At 38.0% G+C, this 13,158-nt stretch overlaps 2 protein-coding genes across 10 annotated transcripts in view; both read right to left on the bottom strand.

The window, feature by feature from the left end:
* LOC116287525 (uncharacterized) overlaps nt 1-13,158 on the bottom strand; it is a 126,781-nt gene that overhangs the window by 49,257 nt on the left and 64,366 nt on the right. The window lies entirely within an intron of this gene.
* On the bottom strand, nt 3,857-5,155 carry LOC116308563 (tetratricopeptide repeat protein 28-like). Its single transcript, XM_089029386.1, has one exon. The coding sequence runs from the start codon at nt 5,153-5,155 to the stop codon at nt 3,896-3,898; it is 1,260 nt and encodes a 419-aa protein (XP_088885512.1). The 3' UTR covers nt 3,857-3,895.

Raw genomic sequence — 13,158 nt, 5'->3', positions numbered from 1 at the left:
TTACGATGTCTGAAGAACAGTATCAACCGCCGCCACCTACTTTGCCGCCCTCTCCACAAACGCTCCCGCCTCAAGACGAATACAATCAAGTCAACCATCCCTGCTTTTGTGGCTCACCATGTGCCGTCATCAAAACCAAGAATGCCACCTTCTTCAAGTGTGGCGTCAAGGTGGATTACAAGGCCATCACTGAACGTCTCAAGGGCGCCAAAACCAGGGACGACAAAGCGCGCGTTTATGCTACTTCCAGGCTGGGATGTAAAATGTACATAAAGAAAGACCTCTACAATGCCGTAGACAACCGTCTCTTTGGGCTCGATCCCAACTACCTTCCCAAGTGTCGCGAGCACAACCTGTTTGCCAAAGTCAACGTCAGCAGTTCCGAGAAGAACAAGAACCGCACCTTTCTCGCGTGCTCGGTCAACTACCCGGATGTGGCTTGCGATTACTTTGCCTGGTGTGACGAAGTCATCCCTTCCCGCGAACAGCTTCAGCAACAACTGGCGCCACAACCTGTAGGACCCCCGCCCAAACAAGGACGCTACGATCAAGAAGACTACCGCTACATCCAATCTCTTCAGCATCAACCCCCTCAGCATCAACACCCCTCTCCCTTCACCCGCACAAGCACAGGTGAAGATCCTAGGAACCTAGTCAACCCTGGCTACCGTGATCCCTGGCAGCAACCTCAAGCCTCCACCTCCTTCGCTACTAACTTTGGCAGCACCTCTCGTCCTCTTCCACGTCACTCCACGTACAACACTTCAGGACTTTTTTAAAACCATGTAAACACTTAAGATAATTGCTGAGTTCATTAAACCTTTTTAAACTTAACACCACGTGTAGTTCTTCTGGTTTCCGGGCGGTCCCTCCCCACTTGCGTCACCCGTTACGTCTCCCGTTCCCGCCTCCCCTTGGGCGATTCATCACCCCCATTCGCTTCCGTTTCCGGCGATTTGCTATGGTAACAGGAATACATGAATATTTACTTCATGAATAAATTATCGTGACCCTATGTGTAGACATTTGTTACTACTGATGTCCCTTGAGAACGCGCTGGGACTGGTTCGAGAACGAGCTATCAAAGAGGAGGAATGGGAAGGAGCAGCTAACGCGACACTCAAAACACTGCAGCAAGAAAAACGGCAATTATTAACCAAGTAAGTCAGTGGTAAATATTCAAGATATTATATAGTATTATTTGGGATACATGTGTATTTGAATATTATTGGGGTTGGGAAACCTGTGTAATGAGAGAAAAACCGCACATGTTTTGCTGAAAACTAATCAAAAGTACGTAAAAAGCTCTATTTAGTATGCCCTTGTATTGTAAAACTTTGAATGCCCTTGTATTGTAAAACTTTGACTTGTGATACCTGTGTGTGGTTGAATAGCTTTGATGCGTTCCATGTATACTCAAGCTGTTATTTTGATTGTTCTTTTAGTTTAATGGACAGTGGAGGTTATCCGCGAGTACCAGCGCAGTAGCCGTGAAAGCGAAGCTCGCTTGACCATGTTGAACAAAGAAAATGACGAGATACAGAACAAAGTGAACGAGTTGACTAAAGATAAAATTAGTTTGAGTAGAGAACTTACCAAAACAAGGGTAAAATATGTAGAAATACTGTGCACAGCAAAGTACGAAAAATACAGATCCACTTAAATGAATAAATGAATAGTGAAGGAAAACAAAAGCAATTGCGAAAGAACAAGGGAGGGAAGACAAAAAGGAGGGAGGGAAGGGAGGAATGAATGTAAGAAAGGAGGGAGGAAGGAAGGAAGGAAGGAAGGAAGGAAGGAAGGAAGGAAGGAAGGAACGAACGAACGAACGAACGAACGAACGAACGAACGAACGAACGAACGAACGAACGAACGAACGAACGAACGAACGAACGATAAAGCAAAATGCTCAAATTAATCAATTGGAAAAAAGATACAAAATTTCTTTCTCGAGGTTCAACCTTATTCTTTATAATGTTCACAATGTCAATGCTTATGATCTTTTGGTGTCTTACCTGCAGTCGACCAGTCCATTCAGCAGCACTCAGACCAAGGGTCCAATAGATTCTCAAGTCTTGATGAGCGCGTTAACCCGACTACATCAGAGCGACACTCGGGACTCGTTCATTTCGTCCCCATCACCAGATATCTACTCACCAGAGAACCGCTCACCAGAGAGAACAATGAATATGACGGGCCGTTAAATGACATCAACAGTACACACAGGAAGCCCAAACATTGTAAGTGCCATTATATTACAGTATTTGGTGAAGTAAATCAGCAAGAACTTATCTATGAAGATGTTGAGTTAATGCAATAACTGACTAGTTTAATAATAAAGTCAAAATAACAAAAACAAACTCAAAGCCATGATATGAGCAACGCAATCATTTTTATCACTATTTCTTTTCTACAACTTTTTATACGAAGCATTGGCTTGTAAAACCTAACGAATATAAAGTGTGAATAATATATTTTTGTATATTTTTGTTTTGAAATAAAACCAACAGAGGGGCTCAACGGCAGACATGTTGTAAAGAACAGCAATAAGAATGTTCTTCTTTGGGAAATGAAATCTCTTGTCAGATAAAGACATTGCATTGTACCTACCCTACAACATGGCTGTCGTAAAACCACTCTATATCTAAAGAAAAAACTTGATTGTATTTCATTCTACGAGTTATACGGTCAGTTGACCTCACTTTTCGAAAGTTTGAAGAAAGACTTGTAACCTCCTTGAAGTGAAAAGGATTATGGGGCTGAATGGGGGACGTAAGATGGCGGAACTTTTCAATCTCGTCACAACATTTATTCGAACAATCCTATGCACGACTAGTTCGTTACCAGTCTTTCTTTGAACTTTGGATGGTAAACTGAAATTTACTCAGCTACAAATGTAATTATTGAAGAGTTATTTTCTCCTTAAGACTAAACAGAATCATTCTTGTCTGGCTTGTGTACGAGCAATTCATTGTGAGGCAAGGTGAGTTAAAGATTTGTGCACCCAACCTGGACCACAATGCAACGATTTTGCCATGCTAAGAAATCGTTTCAACCAAAGATAAAATGGATATTATTGTTTTATCAGTCTATGTACAGAAAAAGATCATTAAATTGGAAACATTGTTACCCTCCACCTAAACACTGAACCTCTACATTCTCCCCTTGACCATAAAATGGGATTAAAATTAGGAGTTAAAACAATAGAGTAAAGCTGACTAATGTCTTAAGGCGCTGAAATACGAGACACAAAAACATCCAACTCGTATTTCAGCGCCTTTACTAGCACAACATGAGCTAGGTGATGTAATTTTCACCTCACACCTTCACAGTAACATGTCGTTCAATATTGGTTACATGACTGTAGAGAGACACCATGAATACGGTTAACTCTTGTTATCAGGGTGACACAGGCAAGTTAGGTCCTTAAAAGAGCTTAGGGTCTCTCTCTTTCACCTTCACAGACACGGCATTCAATATTGGTTACATGACCGTAGGGAGACACCATCAATAGAGTTAACCCTTCTTATCAAGGTCGGTATCCTAGACTAGTTGCTATATATAGTTCTAACTTAACGTACACTAAATATTTGATATATACAGTAGCAATATCCTTTTAGCTGTGAGGTACTGACATGATGATAACACGAAAACTAAGGGGAAAAAAATTAATGCAAGAATCTTGAACATCATATTTTCTTTGCCTCACTGACCTCGCTTCCGTGATCTTGATCTACGCCCCTCCCAACTAAAAAGGGTTTTGCACTAAAGTGAATACATACTGTTAGTCCTTTGAATCTTGAAACTTGATATGTTATATCCTACTCACTGTTTATGGAAAAAATATCTAAAGGGAAATTTCCTCAAAAAATGTTTCAATCTCATCTTTACTGTGCTAATCTTTGAACTGGATAGTCACATCATCTCCCATCAAAAAGAAAGGAGCCCAATACTTTGGTTCATTGTATTGTGACGTTCTTCTCATGTCGTTCATCGTAAGATGCAGGCTTGTACTTGCGCTCCTGCCGTCCCTCAGATACTTGTAAAACGTTTCCATAAACACCCACGTAGCTTTGTCGTCGATTTTCCATAGGGAACCTATCACAGCACGAGCACCTGACGCGAGAAAGGCTCGACACATGCCAACTACTCCTTCAGCTTTAATCTCACCACGTCCACTGTAACAGCAGCTTAACACAACTAACTGTGCACGTACTTGAGCCTGCTGTACATCAGCCATGGTCAGCATGTAATCCTTTTCATCTGGGATCTTTGGTGCTTTTATCTCAGGAGAAGGAGCAAGTACGATGGTGGCCTTTTTTAGGCTACCGTGCGCGGTAATGTGAACAACAGACGCTCCTTCTCGTAGTCTCTTTATGACAACGGGTTTCGTAGCGTTAGCTGACAATAGCGGCTGAACTCCAAGCATGCTAGCTATTTCATCTGCCTCTTTTATTGCGCCATCTAAGAAGTCAAGTTCAGTTTTTTCTCCATTCAACATGACTGCACTAACGAAGGTAGCGCCAATGATCAGTGCTTTTTTTCTGGAGTGATGCTCCAGTGGGTATTCTTGGAGAAACTTTAAAGATGCTATGGAAGGTGGCATTCTTATTCGCTTTGTTTCTGACAAATATTGTCCCGTGTCTGGGTCCCGTAGGGCAGCAAATGGTAATCTGCACAAGGGACCTTCAGGAATAATGACCATTTCGTCTTGTTTAATCAAACACTTGATATTGGTTATTAACTTTTGGTTCAATATTTTCAGGCCATTGGTCAGGCTGCTCTCATCACAGTTTTCTGAAGGGTTTCCTCTGCATTCACAACATTGTTCTGATAACCTTCCTTCTCTCTTTTGAATCATCAGCTGCGTTAATTCATCTTCTTTGGGATTCTTGTTTTCTTCAAAGTAGTGCATGACGTCTAATGATCTGTCCTCGCAGTTTTCTACCTGATGCACTTTCATATCCTCAAATGTTTTATCAACAAGCTTGTCTAGGCATGTATCACAGTATTTAAAATGCTGGACTGAAAATCCAAGCTCGTTTCCTTCCTCTACTACAAACGTGTACAACTCTTCGAAACACGTTGAATAAAACAGAAGAGTGTAGTTACTGCTGTACTGTAAACCTTCAACATCAGCTTGTTCTTTCTTCATTCCATAGCTTGAAACAAGGAGATCTTTCAGGGCTTTTGCACAATAGTGGTCAGACAATACCAGAGCTTCTTCTTTGTTTCAATAAGAACCTTCAGAAGCATCTTGAAAGTTTCTTTGTATTGATCAACGAATGTTATTTTGAAACGATCGTTTTGCTTAAGACCAACAAATATTAATTCATATTCACCTTTGAATGACTTCTCTGCGTTCTCAAATTGTTTAAGTTTATAATACACTTCTCCTAGCTTAAAATGGGACTTTGCCTGTTTGGACTTTGAGCCCTCTTTGCGTGCGACATCTAATGCTTCATGTTGATACTGTATGCCCTTATCGTAGTCCTCAAGTAACACATGCAACTCGGAGATGTCATGCTTGCAAGTCCATAATAGATTACGATATTCATCTTTATTGATACTGTTCTTTCCGTGCGCCATAAAATCCTCAAGACATGAAATGGCTTCCTCGTATTTTTCGTTTGCTTTATAATAAACGTAGCCAATAAACGAATGGAAAAAACTTTCATTATTCTGATAACCATCTAGAAACTCTTTCAGGAATGCCTGATCGGAAATCACTATACTATATCCTTCAGACGTGCCAACTATTTCATGAATGCCGTTAATATGTATTCCAAAATAGGTGACGTGATGGTTGTTCTCTAGTTCTCTCGCTATTAACATGCCTTGTGTGAAGAAGGAGTGGGCATCATCGTATTCCTCTTTCACAAAGTGGACCTTCCCTAACGTCATGTACGCATTCATCTCAGCTACTTTATCACCAGATTCTCGTGCAAAGACAAGGCATTTTGTACTGTACGATATAGCATCATCATATTCTTTTTTGTTCAAGTGGGCCTTCCCTAACGTAATGTACGCATCTATCTTATATTGGTTATCATCAGATTCTTGTGCGATGGTAAGACATTCTCTACAGTATAATATAGCATCATCATATTTTTCATTACGCAAGTGAGCATACCCCAACGTAAGGTACGCATTCATCTCAGCCACTTTATTACCAGATTCTTGTGCGATGGCAAGACATTTTCTACTGTATAATATAACATCATCATATTCTCCTTTCTTCAAGTGGGCATTTCCTAACATCATCAAGTACGCATCTATCTCAGCCACTTTATCACCAGATGCTTGTGCGATGGCAAGGCATTGTCTACTGTATGATATAGCATCATCATATTCTCCTTCCCTTAAGTGGACACTCACTAACGCATCATATTCTTTTTTTTTCAAGTGGGCATTTCCTAAAATCATGTACGAATTCGTCTCAGCCACTTTATGAGCAGTTTCTTGGGCGATGGCAAGGCACTTTTTACTGTTTTTTATAGCATCATCATATCTTCCTTCCCTCAAGTGGGCATCCCCTAGCCCCATGTACGCATACATCTCAGCCACTTTATGACCACATTGTTGTGCGATTTGAAGACATTCTTTACTGTATAATATAGCATCATCATATTCTCCTTTCTTCAAGTGGGCATCCTTTAACGTAATGTACGCATCCATCTCAGACACTTTATCACCAGATTCTTGTGCAATGGCAAGATATTTTTTACTGTATGATATAGCATCACCATATTCTTCTTTGTTAAAGTGGCATTTTGCTAACGTAATGTGCGCATCTTTCTCAAGTTGTTTATCACCAGATTCTTGTGCGATGGTAAGACATATTTTACTGTATAATATAGCATCATCATATTCTTTATTTCGCAAGTGAGCATACCCCAACGTAAGGTATGCATTCACCTCAGCCACTTTATTATCTGATGTACTTGCATTTGACAAATGGACAACAATTAAGTTAGATTATAAATTAGAAATATTTAAGATTTTTCATAAAGCAAGCAATCGTAGTCTACCAGAATCTTTATCAGAAAGTATTTTTATAAAGCGCAATAGTAAATATTCTTTACGCGGAAATGAAACTCTCGCAATTCCAAGGTTTGAAAGCAGATTTTTAAAGGACTCATTGGTGTATCGAGGCTCAGTTCTATGGAATCTAATAATTTGTAATATTGATAAGGTAACACATTCAAATTTTAAGGACATCAAAGTACAGCTCAGTGCCAAGGACTATTTTATAAATTTCAATTTTGACTCTACTGCCTCGACGTCTCGCTTTAGAAAAAAGGACTTTGTATATATGTAACATTATTTTATTATGGAGTGAATGTAACTGCGCGGGCTGTTGGACTCGCTATGGGTGGCGGGTGCTGTTCAGATGAGGTGAATGCCTATTGACACGGTGTTCACCGCATTTGTCTGTGTTTTCTGCCCCTGGCGGGTCTAATAGCTTGCGCAGTTTGTGTATGTGAATGTGTGTGAGAATTATATATAAGATATTTAAAGTTATCTAAGTTAATTAGCTATTTTTACAGATTCATACTTATATTATATTTTATTTATTTAATTTATTTTATGCACGACCCCACAAGCTTTTAGCTTTAAATTTTATCGTGTTTAAATAAAGGTATTCTATTCTATTCTATTCTATTATAAGACTTTTGTGCGAGAGCAAGATTTTTTTTACTGTATGATATAGCATCATCATGTTCTTCTTTCTTCAAGTGGGCGTTTCCTAACATCATGTACGCATTTATCTCCGCCACTTTATGACCAGATGCTTGTGCGATGGCAAGGCATTGTCTACTGTATGATATAGCATCGTCATATTCTCTTTTCTTCAAGTGGGCATCCCCTAGCCCCATGTACGCATACATCTCAGCCACTTTATGACCACAATGTTGTGCGATGTCAAGACATTTTTTACTGTATGATATAGCATCATCATATTCTCCTTTCTTCAAGTGGGCATCCTTTAACGTAATATACGCATTCATCTCAGCCACTTTATCACCAGATTCTTGTGCAATGGCAAGGCACTTTTTACTGTAAATTATAGCATCATCATATTGTCCTTCCCTCAAGTGGGCATTCACTAACCTCATGTACATGCTCATCCTGAAATCATTCAGGGTGTGGTCATCTAGTGTAGTCATAGCAGAAGTACAAAGAATAAGGAGTTTTGAATCACTGCGTTCCTGGGCTACTTCTAAGTATTCTCTGTACAGCTTGTAGTCAATGTTTGAATTGCGAAAATTATCTTTAGTCGCTAACCTGTTTCATGTTGATGTCATATCTGGTCTACAATTCTAATTTGGACTGAAGTTGGAAATTTGGTTTGCTTAGTTGTGTAGTTCACTGCAAGGTCAAACGATTTGTTTTGATTGCCTTACTCCTCTTTCACCAATGGTGACGGCATGTGGTATCGCGGATAAATGGGGTTCCCTTCCAGCCTCCAGAATCAAATGTCACACCAAGTTGATTTACAAGCTGGAAAAAGAGAAAAATAGGCGCTAATAAGCGTATTTGTTTGCACATTTGTTAGACTACACACTATTACAAGTTTTCCTTGGCCTCGCAATTCAGCAGCTTACGAAAAACAACATGCGTAGACAGAGGAGATCCAGGGCTATCCCAAGTGCCTTTGCGACCTTGTTGTTTTTTCTTTGGCTTCGACCGGTTAATGTGCATCTATTTCTAATGATAATTCTGCTACTAATACTAATACTAAGGTGTTGCTTTAGCATTTGATGAAGACATGTTGGACTAATTTGGCAAATAACAGTACCCAGTTGTAGGATCTGTACTAACCTGAAAGTATTTCAGTATTTCGAAGAGTATATATCTCTATATGTTTTTGAATGATTCATAAAATAGATATTGCTAAAAGGGGACATACCCTATGCTTACAATCTATATTTCTAATTTCGACGATATTATTTTCAGCTGTTTAAATGGAAAAATTTTTTATTGCACAACTAGGCCGTTCGATATCATATCACTTCACGGCAAACTGGAAACTGAATTTTTTTATCGTATCGGACTCGTGCTTGTTTGAGATATGATATGGTAACTCGCGAACAAAAACAATATCAAGCAATGACATGTGATAATCTCTATGCATTTCACTCGCGATGCATGATGGGATAACCCTGGATACTCTCTGCTACGTATAATAATTTGCGACACGTGGTACGTAATAATAGTAATAGCAATAATAATGTTTAACATTCATAAAGAGCAACACATGGATATGATCAAATACTCATTATTTAGGCCAAAAATATAAATATATAAAAATTATATCATTAAAAAACGGTACGTATGGCAGTTCCAGATGGAGTTATTCGATGTCTTTGATGAGTATGGCATAAACGCTCTGCCTACAAACGGCTTTCAACACTGTCGTTCTGGCTAACATTTCCAGCCTTACAAAAATAACATTGTTAAATTAACAAAGGCAAATGTAGAATGTAACAACAACAAAAAAAAAAAAGGCGAAAAAAAAAAAAAAAAAAAAAAAAAGAAGCATTCGTTCTCACACTGACTGTTTACTTCATATTCAACAGAAAGCTCCTACACTCAACAAATACATGTGCACAATAATTAGAGCGTTTCTTAACGATATATATGCCTTGATACCATTGAATTATCTCGTAATCTAGACAAAACTATAAAACAATTACGAAAACAATGACCATAATTACATAATCATGTATGAATATTTCATGCAACAAAAAGTAAATAAACAAAAATAGCTGGCATAACAAGTAATACACATAGATATAACATAAATCATTGCTAGAAATCCGCTACAACATGGCGCGACCCATGCGTATTTTCTATTTCATCGACTTTAATTTCAGTGTAGGATGAGCATTGAAATACAAGACATTGTACTCACATTTAGTTGATTCCCTTTCTTATTTTCTTCTGATTAATGTTCCACTCAATCCACAAGTTCTAAATCTTAGATAGGTGCTTTGGCAATAATAAAACGATAGAATATATGCAGTCCTGCAGTTAGAAACCGGTTCAAAATTCAAATTAAAATAGACAACAATAAAGTTATCGGATGCCATAGTTATTCTCCTACTTTTCTGCCACTTCGGAGTGTTAACGTCTTCATAAGACTGTGCTATCTTTCAGAGTTTTGATGTCCACAAGTCTTATCCTCAAGAACACATAAGCCTGATTTCTTTCCCAAAAAAAGGTGGTTTAAGGCTGTTTGAATTGGTTCCTTTCGCCTTGTAAAAACTATAATTATCTTCTCTAGTGGATTCTAAAATTTGAATTTCCAACTCCATCTTGCAGAGTAAAAAATAGCGATAACTTTGTAGGATTCTACACTAGCTTTCTTTTCCGCCATTAGAAGACTGTTTTGAGCTTAGTAGCCTCCCCTTTAATAGAAAAGGTTCCCTGTGGTAGAAGATTTCGAGGCATTTTTCGAAAATTTATAAACAAAATGTCGGACGAAGTAAACACATCATTAAACTCAAATATAAAGAAAAATTGCAGGTCACTGAGCCTGAACTTAGTTATGCAAAGATGCCTCATGAAAGAAAACCAATCTTTGCTGTTGAAATACCTTATCCAATTCTCAAAGAATGGTACAAAATTGTCAGTATTAGTAGCATCACAACAAAATACATTTTGAATTTCTGTCTACGCATGCGTAAAGCTTGAGCCCGCGTGTTTACGTCAGACCGCTGACTGTACTAAAACGCAATGTACTAAAACGCACGACGTTACGAACACTTATGAACACCTTGTGAATACTACCTTCAACTGCACTAAAAAAGACTGAACCAAATCATACCCCCTATCATTGACAGTCAGAGTATTCAGATAATGTACCTTATATATAAGAAACACAGCTTCATCATATTAGCAAACGTAACCGTACCTACAAAAGCCTAAAATCAACATTGCGAAAATGTTCGCAAATCTGAAAATTCGCTCGTTTTTGTGATCCTGCGACCGTTGCCGCTGAGAATCACGTTTCTAGTTCATTTGATTTGCCTGTTTCGCGATTCTCCTATAAGTTTGATCAAGAGAGAGCCGTCAATATAACATGGTAATAGACCAGTTTCGAATTCCAAATTACCGCTGTGTTCCCTGATTACAGACTCATTTGCACAGGGTTAGCCTCGTATCAGTGTTTAAATATTCACAAATACCAACGGTAAAGTAAAGAATGCACAACTTCAACAATACAAACACTTTGAAACTCGACGGATCTTCACTGGAACACGTGAATATTCTGCACAAACTCGAGGCTAACCCTGTGCAAATGAGTCTGTAATCAAGAAACACAGCGGTAATTTGGAATTCGAAACGGGTCTATTGCCGTCTAAGAATTACCGCGCGGGGTTGGCTCATATTTGATTGACGGCGAAAATAGCATTTTTTTGGTATAGACGTCTGTTTTCTAGATGCAATGCAACATTTTTAATATTCTCTTTTACAGCTTTTAAGGCATAAAATTGTTTCCTGACGATGTGGTACAACGATAAGGGAAATTTCAAGCTATACAGTCAATTCAAAAAACGTTGTCGTCGACCGGCTCAAGCCTACGCCACTGGACCGAAAGGAATATGGGTAAAAATCACTGAAGCGGTTAAATATTCGTTCTGAATTAATTGTTCCCGCTAGTAATAAGATAATAATGGCGAGAAACAATCCATCAAATGCATGTCTTCGGGTTTAGGGAAAGAAAAAGTAGTAGCAATGACTTTTGTGAATATATAGCTCTGAAATATTAATTTCGGCCGTATGAAATCCATTGTTTAGTTTTGAAGTAGATTATGCACTATATTTAAATAATCTCAAATATCTCATTATTAGCTAGATAGATTTTTTCAAAAATCCCCACAAATGGAGGCATCTAGTATATAATTATGTGGTACGAAGCATTTTAGTGTTGAACGCTCTGCAAGGCTAAAATTATTTTCTAAACGAAATCAAATATTTCATCATAATCACGTGTTATGACGTCCGATCTCATAAAAAACTGCATCAAACATTAATTCAATCTTTATGTGACTTATGTGCAAAAAAGATTTGTAATCGGATAAAAGACGTTTATGCACTAGCGTTCCAAAAGTGGAAGGTAGCGGTCAAGCGTGAGGGGGTCGAGCCACCTTAAATAAGCCACTCTATTAATAATGCCAGTATATCTGCTTGGGCAGAGACCAGACTGTTGACTGTTGTCGTTTATTTAAATCAAACGAAATAAACAAAAAAAAAAACGAAACAAAAAAACAAAAAACAAAACAAAAAAACAAAAACAAAACAAAAAACAAAAAACAAACAAACAAAAAAGAAACAAAAAAACAAAAAAAAAACAAAACAAAACAAAACAAAAACAAAACAAAAAAAAAAAAAACAAACAAAAAAAAACAAAACAGAGCAATCTCAAATTAAGTAATTGATACTTTTTATTCTAAAACTGTTATTATCATAAAGATGATAAGTTTAAGACTAATTAAGTCTTATATGATGTTTGCAATTTTCATTCAGTACATGAAACTACTCAAGAGACTTAAATAAGGCATTGTATTTGTGTGAGTTGAGATACTCTTGGTAGTAGACAGTTAACTCGATAGCCGCGAAAGTTTCTGTATGAAAATAAGCGATAAAGATTCAGGTTGAATTGGTGTTTCATATTCTTTTTCAAAATGTGGCTGACATATTTTATCTGCTTTTTGTATGTGTTTAATATCTGAAGCTGGCATTGAGTACAAAAATTTTGAATGGTAGCGGAGGAACTGAGCAATATAAGCCGGAGTATACACCTAATTCAAAAAACGTTGTCATCGCCAAAGGCGGTAGGTCATTCCGACATGGAATTGGTTTCGTTGGATACAAAGAACATCGAATCAGTCTCATCACTAAGGTCCATGCTCTTGACGAGAATAAGAAGAAGAAACACAAGTCATTCCAGCTATTCTTGGATCTTGGAATGAAATATATCCTATAGCTTTTCGCCTATTGCCTATTGCCTATAGCCTTTGCCTGTGACAACGATTTTCGAATTAGGTGTATTTTCCTCAGAGATTCACGGTTACCAAACAATGAACCCAAAAGCCTAATAAATATTATCCAGAACGTGATTCCCTCGTCAGGATGACTCAGTTCAAG

The sequence above is a fragment of the Actinia tenebrosa genome, unplaced genomic scaffold (assembly GCF_029948245.1).
Source record: "Actinia tenebrosa isolate PJP-AT-01 unplaced genomic scaffold, QUT_ActTen_1.0 PGA_scaffold14__42_contigs__length_11649687, whole genome shotgun sequence".
In the NCBI taxonomy this organism is placed as follows: Eukaryota; Metazoa; Cnidaria; class Anthozoa; order Actiniaria; family Actiniidae; genus Actinia; species Actinia tenebrosa.
The sequence above is the reverse complement of the archived record's forward strand: the minus strand, read 5'-3'. Positions and strand labels throughout refer to the sequence as shown.

Excerpts from the sequence above, each read along its gene's own strand:
- LOC116308563 (XM_089029386.1), bottom strand. The coding sequence starts at position 5,155 with ATGAAGAAAGAACAAGCTGATGTTGAAGGTTTACAGTACAGCAGTAAC.